General features: G+C 39.9%; 1 protein-coding gene across 3 annotated transcripts; it reads left to right on the top strand.

The window, feature by feature from the left end:
- The first annotated feature begins 4,349 nt into the window (after nt 1–4,349).
- LOC104321468 (patatin-like phospholipase domain-containing protein 2) lies at nt 4,350–25,909 on the top strand. Of its 3 annotated transcripts, XM_069806960.1 has the most exons (10): nt 4,350–4,624; nt 10,376–10,608; nt 11,360–11,425; nt 14,318–14,527; nt 15,652–15,712; nt 17,872–18,087; nt 19,063–19,195; nt 20,439–20,555; nt 23,031–23,077; nt 23,818–24,049. In XM_069806960.1, the coding sequence occupies exons 1-9, from the start codon at nt 4,438–4,440 to the stop codon at nt 23,059–23,061; spliced, it is 1,254 nt and encodes a 417-aa protein (XP_069663061.1). In that variant the 5' UTR covers nt 4,350–4,437; the 3' UTR covers nt 23,062–23,077; nt 23,818–24,049. The 3 variants fall into 3 exon arrangements, with proteins under 3 accessions (XP_069663061.1, XP_069663060.1, XP_069663062.1); XM_069806959.1 differs by lacking the exon at nt 23,031–23,077 and having other exon boundaries at nt 4,351–4,624; nt 23,818–25,909; XM_069806961.1 differs by lacking the exons at nt 4,350–4,624; nt 23,031–23,077 and adding an exon at nt 5,131–7,884 and having other exon boundaries at nt 23,818–25,909.
- The last annotated feature ends 51 nt before the right edge of the window (nt 25,910–25,960 follow it).

Below are 25,960 nucleotides of genomic sequence, written 5' to 3'. Positions count from 1 at the left end.
AGATCTCAAAGGGAGTGTAAGCAATCCCTTGTTTTTGCGCTTTGGGTCCTTTTAGGGAGAGGAGAACAAGGCTTTCTATCATGAGACAAGGTTGTATTATTCACCACAGGCAACTAAACCGTGCCAACAAATGCTTTGTTTCTTCAGAAATTTTTCACAGTAGAGCATTCCCAGAAAGGTGTTAGGCAGAGATGAGGCCTTGATGTTTCTAGATTAGGTAGATTATCACTTGATAAGGCCAGAATAATATCACACACACTCACACACATACATGACAGACTGCACTAACAAGTTAAGGCAATTTTCCTGGGTTCCAGAAATTCTAGTAGGTACTTTGTCATCCTTCTGGAGAAGTGCTAGGCTATTGATCTGGCTTAACACTCAGTAAATCAGGCTTCTCCTCCAACTTTGAAACTGGCCTCACTGAGTGATATTGGGCTAACCACTACCGTATCCCTTTCCACCTCCCCCATGAAAATGGCTATCATGATACATCAATCTCTTCTAAAATGCTTTATGAAAAGTGAGATCAATGATTACTAATGAATCCCTGAAAGTCAAAAAGATCATAGAAAACATTCGCTGTTTCCAAGCAGGGCTTAGCAATCATCTCTTGGAGCTCATATCCTCTTTCTGATGACAGAAATTCTCATCAGATTTTCAAGGCTGGCCAAGATCTCAGATCTGATGACTTGCCACCTGTCCAGTAGTGCTCTTGTTACCTTCTGCTGGTGTTCTATCCTACATGGTTCCTTTTCCTATAAATTATATGCCTTCAGCTAGCCTAGTACTTAAATGGTACCTTTCTTCTAAGGAGTTAAAGGCACTTTACGAGTCCTCTGCTGGTTTCTCTCTTCTTTTACAATAGATTTGATTTAATCCGTATCTTAGGAAAGTGGCATGCCTGTATAATAATTAACAAGGTAGCTAAATGGAAAGGATTAAGGGAGAAGCTTTTGGTGGTTAAATGATGGACAGATAGCATGCCTGTTGAATTTACATGCCAGACATGGGTTCGGTTAACGTCTGTTTACCGAAGTTTGTAAGCTTCATGCAGGTTTCCTGGTAGATTGTACCCTCACCAGACTATATTTGGTTTTCATCACGTGGCCTTTCAGGCCTTACTTCATGTTCCTGGAGTTACAGGGAAATTATTATGGACTGGATTCAGTAAAGGATTTAGGACATATCTGCAACACAGACTGCAGCATAGTATACACATAGTGATACTTGAGATAAATGGGACAATCTTGAAACTGCATATTGTACAACCACAGTAGGGTTAGTTGGTAGTGCTTGTGATGAGGTTGCATCAGTTTTCTCAGACGTCCCAGATTTTAGAGCTAGCTCCAGGATCTTTATCCTAAACAGCTATGTGCAGGGCAGCTAAACCTGTAACTGGAATTAAATAAACAAACTGAAAAACGTGAAGAAAAAGAAGGGATTAGAACAGGTTTTGGGAGGAAGGACAATTATCTTTATAGGTCTGGAGATAAAAGGGAGATGAGATAGCCAGTGATTAGCCAAAGGTTCAGTGTGTCAAACTAATCTACCTTTTTGATGAGGCAGCTGCTTTTCCTGGGAAGGGAAATGGGATCCATCCTGTCTATGTGTACCTCAGCTGATTTTTTTTTTTTTTTTTCCTGCATGAGAAGCTATTTGCTAAGCTGGAGATGACATAGTGAAGAAATTGCAAGATCTGTTAGGGAGCAGCCCAAGGAGATAAAAACAGGTACTGAAAAAGAGTAGGCATACGCAGGAAGGGGAGTCTGGTGTTGGGAACAAACTTGGTGTTGTCTACTGGGGAACTGCAGTACATTTAAGAAAAATTGACCTAAGCTGAGATGGGGAAGGACCTGGATCATAATATGAATCAGTGATTCAGCTTTCCTAGCAAAGACTGTGTAAGGCGCTAATGAAACCCCAGCTGAAAGACTGGTTGCAGTACTGGTCGGGGAGCATTTGTAGCACCCTTCTCATGAGATGAAGCTAGAGGAGCTCAGCTCCCCAAGTATCACAGAATGAGGGCTGGCAGGAAATAAGGCTTATCACTCCAAACATTGTCAGTGACAGGTAAGAGGTACTAATGTAAAAGGACAAAGTACAAGAGCAGATGGTTGTGAACTGGCTATGTATCATTCTATGGGAGAAATAAGACTGCTCCTAACTATTAAAGAAATGAGGTTCAGGAACAGCCTTCTACTGACAGTCTAGGGATAAAGAATATTTTTAAATGGAGTTGATCCCTACAGGCAAAATTGAGATTAGCCGTGAAACACCCCTTGATGGAATAATGCTCTGAAAATCCCCTGCTCCCCTGCCATTTAATTGGCTCTCCCTGTCAAATTTCTGCAGATGTTCAGAAATGTCCCTCTCTGAACACCTCAGTGTTGCTTTTCCAAAAACATGGATTAAAAAATGGTACTCTCCTGCACTTAGGCTCTGAGTAAATAGCGTGAGAGCACACATGGAGAGAATACAAAATACAGCCAAGCTGGCCCTTTCCTTTAGAAGAGAATGGAAAAAGATAGGGGTCACAGTCACCTTTTTAATGAAACAGGACTCTTCTCAGAAGCGTGGGATATGGTTTCATCTCCCTTTTCAGCTCCCTCCTTCCCTGTGAACTGAAAGGAGTTCAGTCTCACACTTTCTTCTTCCCTAAATGAAGGGAAGCGCCTAAATGACAGGCAGGATTTGGATGAGGACACTCTCTGCTGTGCTCATTGAAAAGGTGAGATGATGAATGGATGAAGATGCGTAGCCCAGCAAGGCAGAGGTGGCTAGAGAGCGAAGTTAGAGGTGGCAAAACTGGAAGTATGGCCCAGTGCTTGTGGTGCTCACTTAGGGGAAGAATCCCGAGTTTCTCATCATAGTGTTTTGTCTGCGGCTTGTTCAAAATCCCCTTGGTAAAACTCTGAGGAAACCAGCACCTTTTGCAGGGAGCTGAACCCTGCCTGGATGTGTTCAGCCGCATTTGAGACTTCCAGAGGACTTCAGCAGAGAAACATTTAGGGCACACCTCTGGCCTGCAATGCAGTACTCCACAGAAATACCTGAACCAGTGGTGAGGAAAACAGTCTGCAGAGTTGAAAGCGTGATGGTGTTGCTACACTGACGCAGACAAGCGTCAGGGCTGGCTGACACCAACACGGCACCTTCTTCATACAGGCACGTTGTGTACCAAACAGACAGATCTCACACAGTGCTGTGCTAATAAACGTACGGACCTGCTTGCGACTAAGTTAGACATCGTGATGTGGTGCTGCATTAAGCAGTTCTGTAAAGACAATTGCACGTGATCACCTTAACCAGCTGGTGTCAATCGCTGTCAGTGTCCTTCAGATTTTCTGGAGGTCTTCAGGTGCTTAAAGATGCCATTATGACGCCTGGTTTTGATGGATCGGTCAGCTGGGTACTATTGAAACCGTCCGATGACACTGTTCTGGACTCTGAATGGCTTTTAGCTGCTTTGTTTGTACTTTGGTCTGGAAAACGTCGGCGAAACGCGAACGCGGAGTTGTGCAGTTAATGGTTCGAGACAGAAAAAAGCAGATTGTTCCATCACCTTCCCTTTACAAGCCTAGTACTACCACCACGAATTTCCTTCTCGTAAAGTTTATTACAGGCTTATTAAGCAGCGCTTGCTCTTACAGCAGGTCGTGCAACGCGAGCGATCGTAGGCGCTCGCATGACGCATTTATTCCTCTGAGCCTCGGATAACCGGGCCGGTTGCTAAACCCGCACCTCCCGCTGCCTCCCCCGGGCTGTGGGCGCTGTGCCGCGTCCCGCTACCCCTCCGTGACTGGATCCCGCAGATCCCGGCCGCCGCCGTCCGTCCTTGTCTGAAGACCGGCAGGGCGCGTTTCGGCGTTACCACAACCCGGCTGCCGACAGCCCGGGGGGCCCCATTTCCCGGCGGACGGCTCTGGGCGGGCGGGCTGGTGCGGGACGGGCCCGGCGGGCCCGATTTCCTCGGGGGCAGGCAGAAGCAGGGCGGAGAGCCGGGGCCGGGGACCCCGCGGCGGCCGGCCTAGGCCGGGGGGGAACCGTGAGGGGCCGGGGGGGAACCGTGAGGGGCCGAGGGGCCGCGGCCCCGCGCCCTCCCTCTGACGGGCAGCAGCGAGAGGAGGCGGGATCTCATTTGCATCTGCCCTTGGGTTGGCTGGGGCGGCCTTGGGCCACCGGGGCGCGGCGAGCCGGCAGCGCAGGATTGGCTGCTGCGCGGGGCGGGCGGCGCTGGGCGCGGCCGCTGTGGAAACCGCAGCGGCGGCCCCGGCGCCTCAGTCGCTCGGCGGCGGCGGGCGGGGCGGTGTCGGCGCGGCCGCTGTGGAAACCGCAGCGGCGGCCCCGGCGCCTCAGTCGCTCGGCGGCGGCGGCGGAGGGCGAGGCGGTGCCGGCGCGGCGGCCGTGGCGCCGGCCCTCGCCCGCCGGTCGACGATGCTGGACCGCGAGCGCGGCTGGAGCGTCTCGTTCGCCGGCTGCGGCTTCTTGGGCGTCTACCACATCGGCGCCGCCACCTGCCTGCAGGAGCGCGCCCCTCACATCATCCGCGACGCCCGGCACATCTGCGGCGCCTCGGCCGGGGCCCTCGCCGGCGCCATGCTCGTCGGAGGCGGCTCTCTGGGTCAGCGTCTCCCTCCTCCTGCCCCGCCGGCGGCGGCGAGGGGTCCGGCGGGCTGAGGGGGGGCGAGGCGGGGCCGGCTGCCCCCCGGCGGGGCAGGTGTGCCGGGCCGGCTGCCGCTGCGGCGCCGGGCCCGGCCCCGGGAGCGCCTCGGCCCGGGCTGGGTCTCTTTCTCTCTTTCTCGCTTTGCGACCCCTCCTAGGAAGTTAAATCCGAACGGGTTACGTGGCCCCGGGGGTGCCGGGCCGTCTTTTTTTTTTGTTTTGTTTTGTTTTTTCCCTCTTCCCGTGCGTCCCATCCCGTGCACATCTTACCTCCCGGTAAAACACACAAAAATCGTGTGTTTCCTTGCGGGTGGGGGAAGAGGCAGGTGGTAAAGTTAGCGTGTCTTCACCTTGGGCGGGCATTTAGCAACCTCCCGGGCTCAAGAGATGGTCTTGAGGGAGCCTCAGTGAATGTCAGCGCTCGGGCGGTCGGCGTTTACCTCCCCCAGGTACAGGGGCAGGTCCGTGTGTCCGGCTGGGGGTTCTGCGCCTCCTGGGCTCGGCGTTGCAAATACGGGGTTGCTGACAGCTGCTCTCGCTTTGCGGAAAGCAGAGCAATTAAGAGCTGTCGGGGGAGCGGGAGGCAGCTCAATCCTGACACCCTTTAAAGCAAAGAGGCTGGCTCTGTCGGTAGCTTGAAACGAAACATTGGCACCGTACTGGGAAATAATGCGTCTCTTCTCTAGTTACGTTTGGACGTGAAGTCTCAGTTAGCTTTAACTTGCTTCCTCTAAAGCTTCTCCTTTCTTGGGGTAAGGCTAAGAGAGTTAAGGTCAGGGCTTAGGTTAGCTTTAACATGCTTTTCCTCTTTAATCTGTGCACAGTATATATTGCATAGGTCACTTAGGTGTATGATTAGAAACAGTGGATTGATTAAAATCACTGATTTTAATTGTGATTTAAGAAATAGAGTTAATCTTGTTTTGTATTTATACCAGATAAGGATGTTAGCTTGCAACTAAATATAGTCCCTCTTGTGAAATAAATGCTTATTTCTAGCAGTAGGAAAAGTATACCTTGCTTTTACCTGTTTAGGGCTCACGAGAACCCAAATATACACTTATTTAGTGAATTAGACGTGCTAGACATTAAAGCAAGGTTGATACAAGTAAAATCAAGGTGTTTAAGATAGTGACTGGAATGCAGTTAAAAAGGTATATGAAATATCTGGAAAACTGACAATGTTTTCCTTTTAAACCAAAGAAATCCACTGAATAAAAGCTTGTCTATTTCATGATTCAACACTGGCTGTTTTTGTTAACAGTACCCTTAACAGGTTTAGAACTAGGAAGATTTTTGTAAATTCATATTTCATCTTATTTATAGATGGAGAAAAACAATGAGTACTTATTTTGAATTTGGAGAGGGTTTGGGTTTTGCTTTTGCTTTTAACTTTCCGAGGGAACAATTTACTGACTTTAAAAAAAGAAGTTCTTTGTACATGCAAGGGAGCGATGCTGTGGAATGCTTGTCCCTGCCGCTTAGCCACTGATCTCTATCAATTACGTATGCTTAATTTCTTCAAAGCTTTAGCAATAAACTTGTGCTACTTAAACTTTTTAGTTTAATTTTGCTGTAATGTCCTAACATAACACACTTGAGTTATTATGAGCCTAATACCAGCTTTTAAAACAAAACATATTTATCCACAATAACTATTTATTTTTAGAATGTATCCAGTCTTAAGTCATTGTAAATAATTTAAGAGGGAAGCTGCTTTAAATATTTGAAGTGCTTCTAAGGACAAAAAATGTATATAGTTTACCTGAAAGTACGTGTTATTAACAGCTTTTGAAATTTTTAGCATTTTAATAATTGAGACTTGCAGACTTCAAATTATTCCCTTGTCTTTCCCTTCTCGTATGCCAACTGAGATTTTTGCTTTTCTCTAACTAATAGAATAGCTAGTCTGTGTGTGATCACTGCCCACTTCATGGGCAAGTGTATTTCTTCTGGAAACTTTAAAAAAAAAAAAAAAGCCACTTGGGAATGTTGGAAGATAATTCAAAACCAGCCACATTCTAATGTCTGTGAATCATTGTAAATTTATCAAACTAAGAAGGTATTCCCATGTTAATTCTATATCTTTTTAGCTGATAATTTTTTGTGAGTTTGTGTGAAAGCAGAGGATTGTTAATAAGCTCTAAAAAAACAACTGTGTGGTATAATAATTTGATATATTTCATCAGTTTGTATTGTACACCTCCCTCACATTGATATACTTTAATATGCAGTATTTGTTATTTCTGCAGTTGTGGTTATAAGTCCCGCATGGTTTCACTGTGGGAAGACAGAGCCAGACTCTTCTCGGAGATGGATAGTTGAAGGATGAGAGGCAGCAGACACAACCTAGAACATGGCAAATTCTGATTAGGCATAAGGAAAAGAAAATTACCTTGAGGGTGGTAAAATACTGGAACAGGTGCCTGGAGAGGTTGTGGGATCTCCATCCTTGGAGGTGTTCAAGACTTGACTGGACCCAGCCCTGAATTAGTATGCTTGTTGGCTCACATAAAACTCTGAGTGTATATGTATGAACAGGGTTTTTGACTAAAATTGACATGCATATTTCATCTCATCTTACAGGTTTGAAGCCAGATGTTTTAAGTAAACAGTTTTCTTTGTGCTTCATGTTACCTGTTGGATAGGCAAACAGAGAGTCCATAGAATTTCGGGTTTGAATAAATGTAAACATTAGCCATTGAATGGAAAAAGAAGTGTACTTTTCCAGACTAAGGAAGAAGTTTCCTTCATTGAATTTGTGGAAAGGTAGAGACTGAAGCTTAGAGGTCACTGTTCTGAGGATGAAGTGCATTCATCTCCTGGAACTGTTAAGGTGCACTCCTCTTGTTACATCTTCCCCATGGATGTCTTGGAGATCTGGTATTTCATTGGCAATGTGGTCATCCATTCTAGTGTGGCATGAAAGAGAACAGGTTTGGTGGGGGCTGTAAATATGATGTCAGATTTTACTCTGTGGGAAACAAATGAATAGTTATTTAACCATTAAAACTAGGAATATAGAAATATAACTAGGAATATAGAAATATAACTAGGAACAGTTCACATTTAATAGGAGCATTAATTTCTTTAGCTCTCTTGTGTTTCAAAAAATAAAACAGATGTACCAAGGTCTGCCTAAAATCCCAGTCTGACTTGAGCTCTAGCCCTCTGTCCCTTCCTGAGAAGATCCCATTTTGGAATACACCAGCCTAAGAGGTAACTGTATTTTAGTCCTGTTGGGGAAAGAAGGGAGAAGGAAAAGAAGTTGGATTACTTTGAAGTCTGTTGAATTAATAATGAACAGCTTTTTAAATTTTCAGTGTTTTAATACCACATACTCTTGGGTAGACAGAACATTCCCCCCCCCCCCCCCCCCCCCCAGGAGCCCTTCTTGTATTTAAAATAGCTTACAATAACTTAAATATGTAAACTTGTTTTTTTTCTCCCCCCCTCCCCCCCATATACTACCTCAAATGTAGAAATTCTTGTATGCGGAAGAGATGGGTAAATGGAAATCAGATTTCATTTTGATGGGTATTTATTTTCTGAAAGGAAGTTGAAATGAGAGGAGTTCAAATCTAAACTTTTGGAGGTCATCGGTTTTGCAGCCCTTTAGTGGGTTATGTAAAGTGAGCTGATACTTGTTAACATTTTTTACAGTGAGAGGTAAATAATCGCAACACAAAGGTTAGTAGAGGGCACTAGTTTACTTTGTTTTTACTGCAGAAACAGGCCTGCAGTGCAAATGAGTGAAGATGTTACCATGCTTCAAACTTAAGTAACAGCTTGAGCTTCAATTTGACAAGGATGCTAGCTAGAAAAACAGGGTCAAGATGTGGCAGAGAAGTGAGAAGATGTGTATTTGTTTGCTCATGTGTCCATGCACCCAGTGCTCTTTGTCTTTTTTTTAGGACAAGCAATTTTCTTGCATGGTGCATAAGTGTTTGAAATGTACTTATTTTGCAAAAGGAAATCAATGCATGCACTAACACTGCTGTTCCTGGACAGAGTCCTGGTAGTTCAGTATCTCAGACTCCTGCAGTGTGCCTGATTTGTCTCTCTTTAGACACTTCAGAAGATTGAATGTTGCTAAATTAGCTTATTAAAAAAAAAGAGAGGTGGTAATTTATATCTGAGTGCATGAAGAATAGAACTGCTAAAACTGTCTACGTAACTCCTCTTGGAAATAACTTCTTCACTTGCCAGAATGTGACTTGTGCCATTTTTTTAATTGCATGTAAAATGTGTTTTGCTAACATAAGCATATATTTGACCATGAACAGTGAGCTGTGTCTAAATTGTTTGCCATCTTCTGGAGTGGGAGGTGAGGTCAGACTACTGGTATCAATGGATTCATGGCCCAAGGCTTTACTCTGCAAGGATGGAATGAAAAAATTGTAGTAGTAAATATGGAGTATGTCTGATACCTCAGGTATTTTGAGGGATACTCTTTTGAACATAGGCTCTTGGCTTACTATGTTAAGAATGAGAAAGGTTTAGGTGTTGCTATTTGAGGGGGAAAAATAATATTGTAGAAAGATAATTTTTTTGGAAATTAATCTGAACTCAAAGGCTTAAGCAGAGTTGTTTCCAGTGCACTGCTCACATTTAACTTGGTAAGTTGAATCCTGTCTATTCTAGATAGAGTCTGTGTAAGTTAAAATATGCAAGTTCTGAAAATACTTCTAGATGACCTTGTAGCATATCACTCAGGTTAATAACCTGTTACTTTGACCTTCCTTCCCACCCCCATTCCTCCGCCAAGTTGACGAGCTTATCAGGCAATTTTCTCAAAGTATGCTTTGAAGAAACACAACATTAAAAATTCAAACAGAACATTGCAGGTGGATGAGCTGCCGTTCTTACTATGACTAGGTGTGTGGTTGTTAAAATTATTTTAGTGTTCTTTGGGAACAGTTGTGTCTTCTGCAGTGGTTTGATCTAGTTCCCAAATGCTGATTTAATGTGAGAAAAAATTATTATGTGTCTGTTACGTATTGGTAAAAGTGCACCTATTTAGGTAGAGACCTGTGTGAGAGATGTTACAGGTCTCCTCCATGTTCCTTACCCCCTGCTTTAAAAACCTTCCCACGAAATGCATTACAATAAGTTCACATTTAACGTTCCCTTTATTGTGTTTATATATAAATGAAGATAAATGGTGCCCTGGAACCTTAAGTTTGGTTAAAGTCCAACAAGTGTTACTAGCTCTGGTGAACCCAGGTGCTCTGCTTCCTCAGCAGGCAAACTGTGGACCTTAAATCTGTGCATCATACGCTGTAGGTTTTTATGGATGTTGCATATGGAGTAAGTCCATGTATCCATGCTTACAGAAGGTCACTCATCTTTTTTTTTTTTTTTTTTCTTAAATAATGTGTTTCTGGAATGAATAATTCCTAACAGAAGCATCTTATATAGGTATTTTACACCTACGATCTATGTATATATAACATATGAGGAACTTGGCACCTGAGTATTCACCAGGAGTTCTATTTGAAAGTCTGAAGTGACTTTTTTTTTTTCCTCAGAAAACTCCTAAACTCTGTTACACACTAGTGGACAGTTATTTTATCTGTTAAAAAACTCTTGAATTGTCATGCTAGGAATCAGAGAGAAAAGTTGGAGCTGTAGACATGCTTTATTACTGGAAGTGCATTTTTTTTGGGTTTTGACATATCTTCCGTTCTTAAATTCATTTTATTTTCAGCTCAGGCTTGTGCAGATGTTCTGGCATTAGCCAAAGAAGCTAGAAAGCGAAATCTTGGTCCTCTTCATCCTTCCTTTAATGTGATAAAGATACTAAGAGATGGACTGATGAGACATCTTCCAGAAAACACTCACCAGTTGTCATCGGGCAGACTATGTATTTCACTAACCAGAGTATCAGATGGTAAAAATGCATTGATATCTAATTTTAACTCTAAAGAAGAAGTTATCCAGGTATGTTTATTTTTGGCAACTTTTAAAAGTTTCTATAATCTTAAGTCCATTTAACATCATCCATTGGATTTCCACTTTAAACATTTTAGGATATTGTGACTTTGACAGTATTTTGAAGATTAACTCGAGCTTCACTACACTAAATTCACTTACTAGTTTTCCCAGTCAATGTATCTGCAAACTGTTTTAGTGAGTACGTGCGAGGGATCAATCTTAAAAAGGATAAATGCCTTTAAAGTGCAGTGTATCTAATAAAACTGTATCCTTCAGGAATAAGATTTTTTTTTTTTAAGGTTGTTCTTACAAAAGGGGTGATCAAAAATAGCTTTTTCAAATTCTTAATACCAGTTACAAAGCTAGTTTAATATGATCCCAGACTGTTGATATTTGAGACCCTGGTTAGTTACTTCGATTACTCAGAAAATGTATAGCTTGAGTGAATGATCATGAACTTTTCCTTGCTAATTAGCATTTCTAGAAATGGTCTTTTAGTGAGTCTTATAATTTTTTTAGATGGAGTGTGGTTACATTCTAAAGAAGAAATGTGGAAAACCTTCATCCTGTTTCAAATAATGCTTGATAATACCTCCCCCCCCCCCCCCCCCTTTCTTTTTATTCAAGTGTACTTACTGGGGGTTTTTTTGGTTGCTTGCTCAGTTGTTTTTGCTAACATCTAAAGAGATAAAGATAAATGATAATTTCAATAATAGAACAGTTACCATTTAATTTACATGGTCTCATTTTCCTACAGGCTTTGATCTGTAGTTCATTTGTCCCTATTTATTGTGGCCTAATTCCACCGTCATTTAGAGGTGTGGTAAGTATTGTTAAGACCTAAAAATAGATCTAGCTGTTCTGAAAATATTAGGAGACAATGTATATGTTTTTTTCAGTTATCCTACTGTAAAATAAATACCTTCATCATAGCTTCTAGTACTGTAGCTGTTTGTTACAACTTTTCAAAAAAGCAAGGAAACACTTAATGTGTGGAAGACCTGTTATATATATTTCTATACACATAACATATATATATTTATATATATTTCTATATTTCTTCTCCACCCTGCAAAACACATACATGCTCTCTCTTGGCCCCCCAGATTTCTTGCTTGCTGATGCAGTAATTAAAAGAGGGTATTCTAAGTTAGCAAGTATTTAACTTAAGGATAAATATTTATTGAAGAAAGTGATGCTTATTCATCTGCACAAATATACAGGAACGGTCATTTATACTTGTTTGTTTAAAAAAAAAATCTTGTAAGATAGTTTCTTGTATATCTTTGTGTTCTTGCTGGAGGTAGATCTGCCTTAAAACTGGATTAAAGTTCTGTGTTCAGTTAGATATAAACAAAACTTTTTAATGTCTTCTGCCATTTGTATTCAGCATAAGAAAGGTTGCTTTTTAAAGGTAAAATGTCAGTGTATTAGTCAGTTCTATTACTCCACAGGAACTGTTGGTTACAAAACCTCTTAATACTTCATGGCTATACTGGGTTTTCGAAAATCCCCCACTAAAGGGGCAACAACTGCAGAAAAGTTAGTATAAATTGCTGTAGGTGCTTTGATTAACAGGTTTGGAAGCAGACATGCATTTTGAATCAAGGCAGTGACATTCATGGCTTTTTGTAGTATTGTATTAGCTTGCATTTGCTTTCCTTCCAACTTCGGAGCTCCTTACACAAGGAGACGGGAAGAATATGGAAAGAAAACTCAAAACATCTTTAACAGTGGTTGATTACAGACTGTTCTCAAGGCAATGTGGAAGTGCTGAAAGGTCAAGGAAAGACATGAAATGTATTTTCTTCTTCATGCTGAAATTTAAGCAAAAGTGATTAGAACTGTATAGGGATTTTTCTTTATCTGTACTTCTAAACCTTGTATGTCTCCTTAAACTCTTCCAGATTAAAGGTGTTATGAAAACAGGATGTTGGACTGAATCCAGGGTTTAGGTGGATCCAGGCTAATCTGGCTGTTCAGTTCTTGTCACCAGACAACAATGTTATTTTAAAAGGCTTAGTTCAGAGTACAAAACCATATGAGTGATGCTTCCTTTGGTCCTATTTTGAGGGAAGAAATCATTGTATCCTTTTGATCTTGCCAATTATTTTGATACGATTTTAACACTTAGGAAGCATTTTTGATGTTACTTGGTAAGAATACTACAGTGACTCCTGTAAGGCTTAAACACAGTAGAATGTCAAGTGTGTAAACTTTGTAGCATCTTGCTGTTTACTGGCTTGGTGCGTCATGCATGTGTACTTTCAAACAAAGACTTAAGGATAACTTTCAATAGGTATATCTAACAGCCAGCTGTGAAACTTTTGGGTGTGGTGGGTTTTGTTTGGGTTTTTTTAGCCCTTTCAAACACATCAATAATTTTAGATTAAAAAATTACTAGGGGGAATAGACAGGCAGAAACTCCAAATAATTAAAACCATTTACCTCTGTAGAACAGTGACCCAGATGTGTACTTCCACCTTTTAATAATTTCATGAGAATGGCTCCTCCTTTGCCAAACTTGTTGTATTGTACTTGAAACTTCCACAAAGGACTTGGTGATTGCATTATGCACCTATAGGAAGTTTGTCAGTAGCTGCATGCTGCTGGGTCTAGAGAGTGCCCAAGAAAGCTCACAGGCAGGAGCAAGCTGCTGTAGAAGAGTACGTTGGATAAATTGCTCTGAGCTGTCCTTTTCCTAATTCCTAGTTTGTTTCTCAGAATGGTCGGGGAGTGAGTGTGAAGACAGATGAAATTGGTAATCCAGGTTGCTCGTGGTCAAAACACCTGCTCTGTTACCTCTGCGTTTTACAAGGACCTACAGTTTATGTCTGTTGCCTAGTTAGGAAGAAGGAAAATGCAGCCACTAAACCAGCAAAGCTGGTAATGTGGAGTGGTCTTCTGCCGCTGTCAGAACAAACTGGCTACAATTGGTCCTGCTGGAAAGATGGCTCTTGTGAGTGACTGGAGGAGTTGTCTTTGGCCGTAGCAGCTGCTGCACTATAGATTAGTTACCCTGATATAAAACTCTTCAGTTCTTGGATTTTAAAATGCGTGAGGTGATGATGCACTAAAACTGCAGAAATGGGCAACTCAACATGAAGGAGACAAAAGTGCAACCTGGAACAGCTTCTAAACTTGCACTCAAAGCAGAAGAGATAATCCATGATTGCTGGCAAGGCTTCTGAAGCATTATCCATTTTACTTGCAGTTTCTTTATGTCCAAATATTTTTGACACTTCATATCAAATTCTAATTACTAAGAGTAATTTTAAGTTACTGTTATTCTAACTGAATGGTTTAGTATCACAGAACTTGAGCTTTGAAGTGTAGAGCTATTCTTTTACTCGTATTCTTTCTGAAGTACCCTGGTAGCTCTTTGGTTGGTGCTTGCCTTTGAGGAAGAAGACAGCTGCACTACTTTTTCTCTGCATGTTGTGTAGGATTGTGATCTTTAAAATGGACTTGCTCTTTCTTAAACATACAGAAAAATCCCAAATAGAATACTCTTAGGCTGTCTATGGAACAATAGGTAGGAGCGCTTTTTAACTGGCATTAGAGGACAGAGCATGCTACTCAAAATGTTTAGCCTGGGAGCATAGGCAGAGACTGTTCTGTTACAGTCTTAAATGCTATTTAATTCTTGCATGGGAAATCTGCTAGTTAGAAATTTTCAGCCTTTGAAACTTCTTATTTCTGCTAATTTTTGTAGCGCTATGTGGATGGAGGAATCAGTGACAACTTACCTCACTATGAATCTAAGAATACCATTACAATTTCGCCTTTCGCTGGAGAGTGTGATATCTGTCCAAAAGGGAATTCTGCCAGCTTTCATGAAATGATTGTGACTAACGCCAGCATTCACCTTAGTTTGGGGAATCTTTATCGTTTAACACAAGCGCTCTTTCCACCAGAACCTAAGGTAACTCACTGCCTTGACGTGGTTACTAAAACATCTTTCCATATAAAAGCCTTGCTTTTGCAGAAAGCTACAGTAATCTTAGCATTTCATCTAGTCATTTAAACCTTTCTGGTGACATTTCTCTTCTTGTTTCTATTTTTTTCATACTTTGTCTTCATTCTCCTTATTTTCAGTCTCTCTCAGACTAAAAATGCCTGTCCTGGTATTGGCTTTCAGTATTTATTTGGGAAGTAGCACAGAATTCTGTCATAAAATCAACATTGGTAAATTAATAACTGTCAGTTTGTAGTCCTTTCATGCTTACCTGCTAACCAGGTGCTTCAGAACTTAGCAGAAGTTCTAAAGCTTCATGGTTTTGTAAGGTTCTCAATCAATACTTCATGCAGGCAAGTTGCCTTTAAACTTCAAGTGCTGTTAATTGCAGATCTGATGAGGGAAATGCTCTTGAATTGCTGTTGTGGAAGCTGAAAAAATGAAAACAGACTTTGACAATTGGCTTGGGATATATTACAGAGGAGAAGTAATGTTCCTGACTGCTATAGATATATTTTTTTAATTGGAGGCTTTTTGACCGCTTGAAGAAAAATGTTAAATTCTACTTATGTAGGCTTTAATTTTTATTTTTTTTTTTTATCTAGGACTACTGTGTAGGTGAGCTGGTGTTGCATCTGGTGAAAGATATTTTCATATGGAAGACTAAGTCTGAGTTTGAGCATGAGAATTGCACAGCTTACTTTTCATAGTTTCGGGAAGTGGGAAGCACTGGGAGGGAAGAAGGGGAATTGGCAGACTCCAAGCCACTCTCTTTCATTGCTGCTTGCATCTGCTGAAAGTCTAGTCAAAGAAACAAAAGGGGAGGAAATTCTTGCAAACTGTTAGAGTGCTGTCCTTTTAACAATTCAATGCATCTGTAACAGCTGAAAGATAAGTTGATGCATACACGATCACATGTACATGATCACAGTAGGCATATTAACCCAAACTTGTTGAACTATAGCAATTGTCAATGTAAATTTTTCTTACAAGAGTGGAGGGTGGATAGAAGTGGCTTTTCATTCTGGAAACTGTTGATCTTAAGTTGAATCTCCTTTTATTTGTCTGACTCATTTACCCTATGCTTGCAGGTACTAGGAGAGATCTGTGAGCAAGGATATTCAGATGCTCTTAAATTCTTGAAAGAGAATGGTATGTTACACTTTGCGATAATTACTGATTATGTGGTCTTAACCTGAGTTAAAAAAAAAAGGATGAGGGAGGGGGTTGTATGTAGCTAAGAAGGGGCTAGGTCTTTGAGTTTTTTGAAGGGATCATGGTAGGTTTAGTTCTCATAGAAATCACATAGTTGTAGTAACTATTCACCTGAGGTAAGTTGTGGTGCCACACAGAAATTGAACTTTAGGGTTTCTGTCAAATTTGCGTGAAGTGAATGTTAAGTGAAATTACCAAATAATTTCAATTCTAGGGAAATAATATTATTAGTTTCTTTTGTGTTAATTGTGAAGGATAGGAATAGCCTATTGTTTCCTACTCCTGCGAAACCTGTATCTTCTTATTACCTCCTCTCTGCTATCATCCAAGTAAATTTCTAGATAAAGCCTTATAGTCCAGAACTGGGAGCTGGCTAACAACAATATAAACTCAGTCACAAACAAATCCTTAGTCTGTATTGTGAAAGATTTTAGAAGATGACGACTTGTAATGTAGCAGTTGTTGGGACCCAGATAAGTTTAGGAAGAAGAATTGAAAGTTGCTCTGCTCTACTCCTAGAATTCTAGTAACATATTTTATATAAATAAATGTTATTGCTCTGCACACTTTGAGACAAATGAGTTAACAATAGTAACTTGATATTAGCATGAAGTTAACCATGTGTTAAACATGCCCAGCCCCTGTAGTCTTTGGATGCAGAAGCAAATTGGTACTGGGTTGGATTAGAGGAACGGAAACTGAAATGTGATGTTTGCACTAATACAGGTAGTACCAGCTGCAGTATTGTAATGCAGTCATATATGGATGTGCTCACTGCTTATACCCTGTTGTAACTAACCATTAAATATTCATGTTTTCTTAGAACAATTTTCTTCACTGTGAAAAATGTCACGGTTCTGCTTCAGAGTTTGATTTTTCTAGTGATGTTATTAAATATTTGAGAGTCCTGCTTTATACCTTTTACCAGGTGATTAAAAGCACAAGCTATATAAAGAACCTGTAATTTGTGGGTGTCCATACTAAGATGGGTTCCATTGCTGCACTGCACCCACAAGTTTCCTGTGTGCATGTTTCCATCGCTGACACTAATATCTGAGATTCTTTGCAGTTCTTCCTTAGTGTCTGTCCCCCACGTCCTCTGTGTATTGCACTATTGTCCTCCTTTTTCACACTACTGATCCTGTGATCATCTTTGTTCTTATTTGTCACAGGTTTGTCTTGCTTAAAGCTTAATCAGTCATAATTATAACCTTTCTAAACTCATTCATGATGCATCTACTTTCTTGTTAAGTTATTTCAACTGTAGGAGTTCATTTCCCCCCCCCCCCCATCTGTAACCCTTCAGATAACTTTTCTGATAAATTCACTGTATATCCTTTTGACATTTGTCTTTTAGGAGTAATTGTAAGTAGGATACAGATTCTGTTATAGGTATGGATCCTAGTCAAATTTGGTAGTCTTTGTATATAAATAACTTTGTAACGATTTTCTGGAAACTGAATATAAATACCCTCCTTGTATTTTTTCACTTTCTGCTCATTATCTAGTGCTTGTTTCTAAGGTAATTATCAGTGCTATTTCTTAATCGGCACCAGTTTTGCAAGGCAACCAATGTTGATTTAGATCTGTACTTTGTATATATCTTAAAACAATACCCTGCTTGCTTTCCTTCTCCACCCTGTTGTAACAATGCCTCAGAGTACTCACGTGATACCTGCCATGTCAGATTTTCCAAATGTCTGATGTGGTGTAGGTGTTTTCTTTCAAGTAAATATAAATCAGTTTTCCTCCTCTCCTTTAAATCATTTGCTCTCTCTCTCTCTCCTTTAAATCATTTGCTTTCTTGCTGGGAAACAACTTTGGTAAATGACTATATGTTTCCAGTGCAGTTTCAGTTAATCGTTTACTTTTTCCTTTTCTTCAGAACCTGTTTTAAAGTAAGACCTAAACCTTCAAAAGAGTATTCATCAGTGTGATTAAACATTTGTGGGATTATAAGAGCAAGTGTATTTGACATGGGGTAGATAACGTTTCCTCAGGATAGGCCTTTGTACAGATACCGAGACTACAGGTACTGTACAGGTACTCTGAAGACCTGTGGAACAAGCCTAAGTGGAAGCTTTTGACTCTTCCAGGTATTCTGAATGACTCAATCTATATCCACTTGTCCCTCACAAAAAGAAATCCTCATGAGGTTGCACAACATGTTGACCATATGAAGAAAAAAAAAATGACAGAAAATAACACAATAGAAACTTTGAAAATGGAAGTACTTAATGACCAGCTGAAGCAAAATCCATGGCCTTTGGAGAAGAGCATATTTGAGAGTCTACCTCCTAGACTTCGTAAAGGTACATTCTTCAGACTGTTTCCTGTAACTTTGAATGGCAAACTTTGATTTATTTTTTTCCCCTGCTTACTCTTACAATTTGCATAAGATGCTTTCTATTCAATCTTATAACTGCCTGTAAAATTAGAGACTATCTCAACCCAAAAAAGTTCTTTAAATACTTACTAAATGTGAACATGTACATTTTGGTTTAGCTACAGAAATAAGATTGAAGCAGGAGGAATGAGCTGCTTTCAACACTGCAGAGTCGTGAATTGAATTCTCATTTGGTTTTGGATAAACTTTGTATGTGCACAGTATTTTTGTAAGCATATATTTCACACCAAAGTTGAACCTCAAATCCAAACACTGGTTATCCCCATCTTATTTTTAAAACAGACTTCTGTAGACTTCTAATTCTCTCGCTTTCCTGTCTTTTTAATAAGCTGTTAATAGACCAAAACCACTTCTGATATTTCATTAGTCTATAACGTTTACCTAGGTTTTTTTGTGGATGCTGATGGGTATTTTCAAGATCTGAAATTTGTGATCCCAGTGACCTAGGAGTACAAAATTTGAAGTGTGATATTTCTTACCACTACATGTAACAACTGGAATATGTGGAACTCTAGTATTTAAACAAACTCCTTAGAGTTACAGAGTTTCTAACAAGACAGGAATGTTATCTAAAACATATAAGTATTTTTGGAGAGGTGAACTTTACATCCTCTTATTATAAATTAATTCTTAGACTTATTGCTTAAAAGTTCTGGGTAATGCCTTTTGTCCCTGTGGTATGAGTCTGTGCTTCCCATATTTTAAAATAGTGTAGAGAAGGTTTATGGTAAGAGTGCCTTGAGATGAATTCTTTCATTTTCTATCTGAGCCTTATTCAGTAACACTTGATAATGTTGACTGAAGATTACCAAACTTTGAGCAAATTACTTAAACTGTTTCAAATAGTCTAACATCTTTTTCAAAAATAATTATTCTTAAGCACTGCAAGAAGCTTGTAAAGAACAGAATGGATTCTACGCTCAGTTCTCTAAACTCTTCCCAATGCGGGTGATATCCTATCTGATGCTACCATATACGCTACCAGTGGAGTCCGCTTACTCTGTTGCTTTACGGTAAGGAACTTTTAATGAACCATTTTAGAATTACTACACTTTTGGAAATTTACTTATTGAGAACTTATTCAGTGTTGTAGGTATTCTGGTACTCTAGAATACAAGTGGTAACTGTCCAAACACCATTATTTCTACCTACATAATGCATCTTCCTAAGGCCTCTATAGTCTAAGACTAGATAAATAAACATATTAAGAAGATTTCTAAGCAACTTACTCTTATTACTAATAGCTGTCTTGTAATTGCTCGAAAGAAGCACCTTCAATTGTGTTTTCCAGGAGCACATTCTTTATTACTATTACTATATTCTGCAGTGATATTTGAACTCTATCCAGATAGTTCTTGTGCTTTAGCTTCTTTCTGAAGTCAGGAGTGAAGTCCAGTGTTTACTTACCATGTAAATTTTCTTACCAGGTTTGTTTAGATTGACTGGAAGTTGTGCTCTTGAAACAGAGCTTAATCTTATAAGTTCTTCAAATCTCATGAAGGAGAAATTATGCTAAATGAATGCACCATGAACCCTAAGCTTTGTGCTTGCTTAAGAGAATTCCAGTCCTTGAACAGCAGATGTCATTACTATCTTTAGCAAATACTTGAAAAATCAAATGTTCTATAAATGGAACCATGCAGAACTCCAGTAAAATATTTCGTTTCTGTGCCACTTCATGTGGCACTTCTGTGCCATTTTTTGGTGGATGGGGAAGAAGCAAGTTTCAACAGAATTTTAATATGTTTTTTCCCCTCATCTCCCTCCAGTGTAACTGACTTCTGTTAAGACCATCATAAGGAAAAAAAAAACAACAACATTTGTGGCATTGTTCTGTTTCCGCCTTCTATTTGTTCTTCCATTGTGCTTTTCTTTTGTTCTTCCTTGCTCTCCCACCTAACTTCAAACTGACCAGAAAGTTCCTACCACACAGAACGAGATCTCAGAGACAGGAATTTTTTGCAGGCTTCCTAAATGTTGGTCACGAGGTGTGGAATGCACATACTGGTCAGCCGCTCAGCATAGATCAGAGATGCAGTGGTCTGTGCTGCCCTTTGTCCTAGCTTATAGAAAAGCAATGAGTGGTAATAGATGGAAATTTGAGAGGTTAGGAAGACCTGGAGACTTTGGTGGGGGAGTTAACTTGGGGAGAATGAAAGCTGTGTTATTTCGTTGGATGTTGGACATTGTAAGAATACAATGCAGATTGGATCTACTGCTTATGAAACAACAATTGTATTTTGGTTTTGATTGTAGGTTAGTAAACTGGTTTCCTGACATGCCTGCTGATGTTCGATGGATGCAAGAACAGCTTTGTCGGATTGCTGGTACAGTTTATTCCCAGGCTAAAAGCAAGCTGTTCTCTATGTCCAGGTAAAGTGGAGTGCTGCTGCATGCAAATGATGCATTTTTAGAAATTCTCTCTTTTGTCAGAGCTTCAAGTACTACTGAGTTTCTCTCTTAAAACAGGATTTCATAATTTTCTTAAAGGTAACACAAAACAGTTCTCGCCACCTCTAATCCTTAGCATTGTTTCTTAAGTATATTTTCTGGTGCTTCTTGTTTATAACTGATCAATGACTGCTACATATTGTAGATGAAGAGGAGTTGAGACAATCATGTTGTCTGTTGGTAAGCTTTTTGGGGAGAAGGGTAGGTTATGGAGCAGACATTGGACTGAGAACAGAGACCTCCTTTCTTCTCTTCTCCACAGTAGCTGGAGCAATCAGGAAGAGGAGAAAAAGGTTGCTCAAGATGTTTTAAATCAGATGTAGCAGGTAGGAACTGGAAAACACTGGGAGAAAGACTAGATTCTTAGGAGTCTGGACAGGAAAGGTTTAAGAGTTAAAAGGTAGATGAATATGAAGGACAGTCTTGTAAGATAGTTCGGAAGAATTAAAATAAGACGCATACGGAGAATTTTTAGGACCTTCTATTTCCGTGGAAGAGAAACCTCTATTCTAACCTGGTTGTAACTAGGTTCATTATGCTTCTCTTAGCAAACTGGTGTAAGACTTAGCCTTTCAGAGTTTTTACTTCTGTTAAACTTTGTAGCACTATATGTATGGAGGAATCGGTGACAAGTCACCTCTCAGTATCAATCTAAGAATACCGTTAGTGTTTCACCTTTTGCTGGGGAGTGTAGTATTTGCCCAAGGAGCTCTGCAAACTTTCACAAAGTGAATATGACCAATATTCAGCTTCTACTTTCGTGCTAAAAAATGGACTTGTTGCTGAGGCCATGTCAGAATAGTGCTATAAGCAGAGAAACATAGGCTCTCTCTGAGGTCCAAATGCTTATAAATATGAAGTCTCCTAAGATTTGGTCTGAAAAAGCATGAATCCACACTTCAGCAGAATAGATAATTTCTGTTTTTCTGATGATTGTCTCAACTTCTGGAGTTGCTAGGTAGGAGGTAGAAGAAGGGAGAGAGAAATTAGCCCAAAAAGCTCTTAGGAGTGAACAGAATTCTTAAATGCTTCATAAAAGCTTCCAAGAGATAGCTGTAGCACTGGAGACTCCTAACTGCAGCAGTTATTTCAATTAAAGCATTGCCATTTTCTATATACAGCACATTTTAAAATTAAAATGAAAAATATGCTTTTATTCGAGCCAAGATTTCTTGAGCTTTTGTCTTCCTGGTTTTAGTAATAAAGTTAGATAAGGAGCAAAATCAAAGATGCTCTTTTGTGCCCTGACAATGCTACACACTGACCCATCAGAAGTGCAGGTTTGATATGTCTGAGAAGAACTGCTTGATCCTACTTCCTTATAAGAAGCTTTGCCAAGATCTGAATTGGCATCGTGAAAGATCCGATTCATACGCTCCATCCCTTAGAAGACTAGTAGTCAAACTTACTGTTAAAAGTTCTGGCTTAATGGAAAACTTCATGAGGTTGAAGCTTGTGTTTCCTTCCCCCTTTGGAAGTATTAAATGGTGGCTCTAATATTAGGTTGTAAAGATGTGTTCTTTTTACAATATTCAGTTTTATCCAGAATTCAGAAGCATTTAATTCCTGTGTACAAATAGCCTCTCTTCTCCCTTTCTGAAATCAGTTAAAGCCTTTTTTTGTATAACACTAGTTGGCTTTTCAGACCATCTCTCTGAGGAGAAATGTAGTTCTTGGTATATATATTTGCTATTGTCCTACTATCATCTCCCCAGTTATTTGATACCACATGTAATCCATTGTCCTTTTTTCCTTCTTAATGATATTCTGACTCCTTTCCACAATAAATTTCGGTATAGTCATCTTCCTGCTTTTGGCCTTATTTAGCAGCTTCTTGACGTTGTTCGTATTCCAGCCTTACCAATCGTGAGGCTCTTCATCTGAAATGGGCATTTGGAAGGCACAATATTAGAAGACTGTCTCAGATCTAACTTCTCAGAGGGGTTGTTTGGTCATTGAGTCCTGATTAACCAGGAACATTGTTTCTCGTCTTTTGGAAAGAGCAAGCTCTTGGCCATAAAGCAGAACGTGGTGGTCGGGTGGCTTTTGCTGTATGCTTTTATGATAACTTCAGGGTGATCAGCTCCCACTGAACTGTTTACACTGTCAAAAGTCTTAAGTTTTCTGAAGCCTTCCTTTAAGCGGATTCCCTCTTCTGGTAGCTAGGTCCCAAGGCTCTGTGTGTAGAATCCTGTTTTGTATTCTACAGGTGACTGTGGGCTTGTGCCTTGTTTCAGCATCCGCCAAGACCTTACTGCTGCTTTTACAGAAAGTAATCCACCTCCCCCCCCTTTTTTTATGCTCTTCCCCTTGTGTCATCAGATCTAGCTTCTGTTTTGGAATCAAACTTAAATTTCATGAAAATTTGCACTGTTTACAGTTTGAAAATCCTTTTAGGAAACTTAACCTGGTGGATGGTATCTTCTAGTGCACCTAAACTTCAGGTATGGAAACTGGTGTTGAAGCATGTGTATGGCAAATTGGGTTTTTTTGTGTGTGAGTGGGGGGCATTATGGGTTGTTTTGGGTTTTTTCCCAAAAGCTCTGCAAGAGAGGAGGGAGAACTTTAAAGACAAAACTGGGTATTCTTGGTGACAACTTCAGTTTCCTGTTTCTCAGACTGGAAAAGGCTAACCTGGTGATTCAGGTGCTGTTTTAGAGCGTAAGGAAGTTCTGTTCCAGCTGTTCAGGTTGGTGATAATTAGCTGGTTATCAAGTGGAACGCAGAGATGACATTTGGGAAGTTGAACAACTGTATTTTCTACTCAACTTGTAAATGTTGAGGCTATTCCCGTTAATGTTCAGTTAGTGCTGTGATTCATAAATCAGCAAATATTCCAAGTGGATAGCTGGGGGGACATCAGGACTATTTAAGAGGTAATGTACAAACTTGGGTCTGCCCCTCTGAGCTCATCAGAAAGGTGTGACTTCTAATGTAACTGTTGTATATCTGTTTCTGAGGACAACACGTAATGGTAGACTGCCCCTCTTTTAGATGTGATTGTTTCAAGATCCTTTTCCTGTTGTTCCATACCCTAACTCACTAAATGCATTTAGAATTAACTATTTTCCTCTAGTGTTCTTCCTTGTATGAAGTTTCCCTGTCAGACATCCGAACAGTAATAGAAACGTCATTGAAACACTAATAATCTCTTTCTTTTTTTCTTTTTTTTTTTTTTAAACAGGAAAGACAATTATGCATCACTAAGAAAATGTCAAACTGTCCCACCTACTATGGAATTTCATTCTTCATACTGCCACCTTAAAATGCCTCACTCTTCTGCGGACCTTGAAACCCGGCTCTGGGAACCTTCATGCTTCATGCACTCAGCTATGAAAAATGCTTCTGCTAATATGCAGGAGCGTTCAGACTTAAACTCCTATCCTAATTTTCTCCCAAATTCTGATGAGACTGGGTTGGAAATAGATTTTGACTCTTCCTCAGAGACAAGTTTCCAAACTGCTCCAGAGTATTAATTTGGAAGTAGATTCCAAAGTTTCCAATATTCCAGTTTGGCAGACAAATTTAAATCCTAAAGGACTAAAGATCACTTTCTTTATTGCCAATAAGTCTTGGAAAATAATTTGTTTACAGCTTCCTGAAAAATCTGCCTTGGGAACTCTACTGTTTTAAGGATTATAAAAACAGTGGCTGCTACACTAGTAACAGACTACAATTCTGTCAAGGCACCACTCAATTGACTGTAGTAAGACTTGTAGTAAACAGTGTCTCTCTGGAAATAATTATTTTTAAAAATCTACTTTCAGCATAAAAATGTAAATTCTGTAAACAGATTGTTAGACAAACAAGCATTGATAACAACAGCTTTTTAAAAACATAATTTTTAACCGTATTATGTGTTAGGATTACTTTTATAGCACTTAAATGAAATTGGACTTCACTTCATAAAGGGAAACACACAAATGAGCTTTTTAGTGGCCTCCACTGTCTGTTTGCCTTATGTTTAAACATACTGTTGTGTTTATCAAAAAGTTGTCTGCACGAGATACTGTAGGAACAGTATTATTCTAGGTTGTTGTATGTATTCCACAGTTGATATTACTTCTCCTCTATGGCTCTTTTCCCCCTTCAAATGCTTCAAGGGAAAAAGACATAAGAAATGGGGCACATTCCCCTGAAGTGTAAACAGGTACAGTTTCAGTGATTTCACAGGACTTGGTTTTTTTTTTGTACTTAATAAGGGCTTAATACTTGATTAAGTATTGAAAAGTAGGTAAAATAGTGACTGTGATTAGTAGCAAACAGTAATTTTAGAAGGCGTTAAACTTTACAGAAGTAAATCAACATATAGCAAGTAGTGAATGATGTTGAGGTCTTCTCTCTAATTGCTGCCCAATCAGTCTCGTTTTTTTTTTTTTTTTTCCCCGCTTCATCTTGAGAGATTTTTCTTCCCTTCTTTTGCTTCCCTCTTGCTAAAGGAGGGAAGAAAAAAGGGGTCCCTCCTGTCTCAGTGAGGTATGATAACCTAAAGGAAGTTTTCCAAGACTGATTGTTAGAAGCAGCAAATGTGTAAGACTTAGTGGAAGTGTCAATATCCAGGAGGCTGCGCAAAGGTCTCAAATAATGGGTTGAAAGTCTGCCAAATCCTGTCTGTATTGAACGACGAGCGTTTTAAAACACTTTCCGCTACAAAGGTTCTGCATAATTTTAATAAAGGCAACGCATTAGTGTATGACTACATCAGGAGAAGTAAATAACTGTTAAGATTATCTACTCTTCTGGTGTTTTGTTATCATGACTTGTACAATTTTTTTAAAATAGAAGGAAATAACGATGGCTTTAAAGTTGAGTTTGCACGTGTTTGGGTGCAGGCGTGTGACATTTGAGAGCTTCTCATTTATGCAACTCGGGTGCAGCCCAGGGAAGAGACTATAGATGCTTACTGAGAGCATCTTGTACAAGGAGAAGCAGTGATTAGGTTGTGATGCTCAGGAGAGGGAAGTTTGTGAGTGTGAACTGTGGTATCCAGAAGGCTGTCAAATAGCAAAATGTAGCATTTCTGAATTGGACCAGCCTTTAAGCAGTTTCTCAGCTGTGATTTCCCTAAGCTTGAAGTGCTGAATTTTACAACATTAAAATTGATTTTAGAATGGTGGGGGACAGGGGAGAAAGTGTCAAGCTATCCATTTCCATGCTACGGAAGACTGGTGCTATTTTACTTCAACTCTCTTGTTTGTTTCTTCTGTGTATGTTTCTTCAACTTTGCAAAGGTTGGAAATGTTCCTCTCACTACAATTAAAAGATACAAGATCTGGTTTATATTGTCTTCATTTAAAATTGTAAAGTTTCTAGAATTTAATTTCATA

The sequence above is a fragment of the Haliaeetus albicilla genome, chromosome 19, assembly GCF_947461875.1.
Source record: "Haliaeetus albicilla chromosome 19, bHalAlb1.1, whole genome shotgun sequence".
In the NCBI taxonomy this organism is placed as follows: domain Eukaryota; kingdom Metazoa; phylum Chordata; class Aves; order Accipitriformes; family Accipitridae; genus Haliaeetus; species Haliaeetus albicilla.
Note: the sequence above shows the minus strand (reverse complement) of the source record. Positions and strands in the feature narration are given on the sequence as shown.

What these genes read in the sequence shown, in the direction of transcription:
- LOC104321468 (XM_069806959.1), top strand. Translation starts at nt 4,438, where the DNA reads ATGCTGGACCGCGAGCGCGGCTGGAGCGTCTCGTTCGCCGGCTGCGGC. An exon ending in CACCGTCATTTAGAGGTGTG is followed by an intron (nt 11,426 to 14,317) that starts GTAAGTATTGTT and finishes TAATTTTTGTAG; the next exon opens with CGCTATGTGGATGGAGGAAT. An exon ending in ACCTCCTAGACTTCGTAAAG is followed by an intron (nt 18,088 to 19,062) that starts GTACATTCTTCA and finishes ATTATTCTTAAG; the next exon opens with CACTGCAAGAAGCTTGTAAA.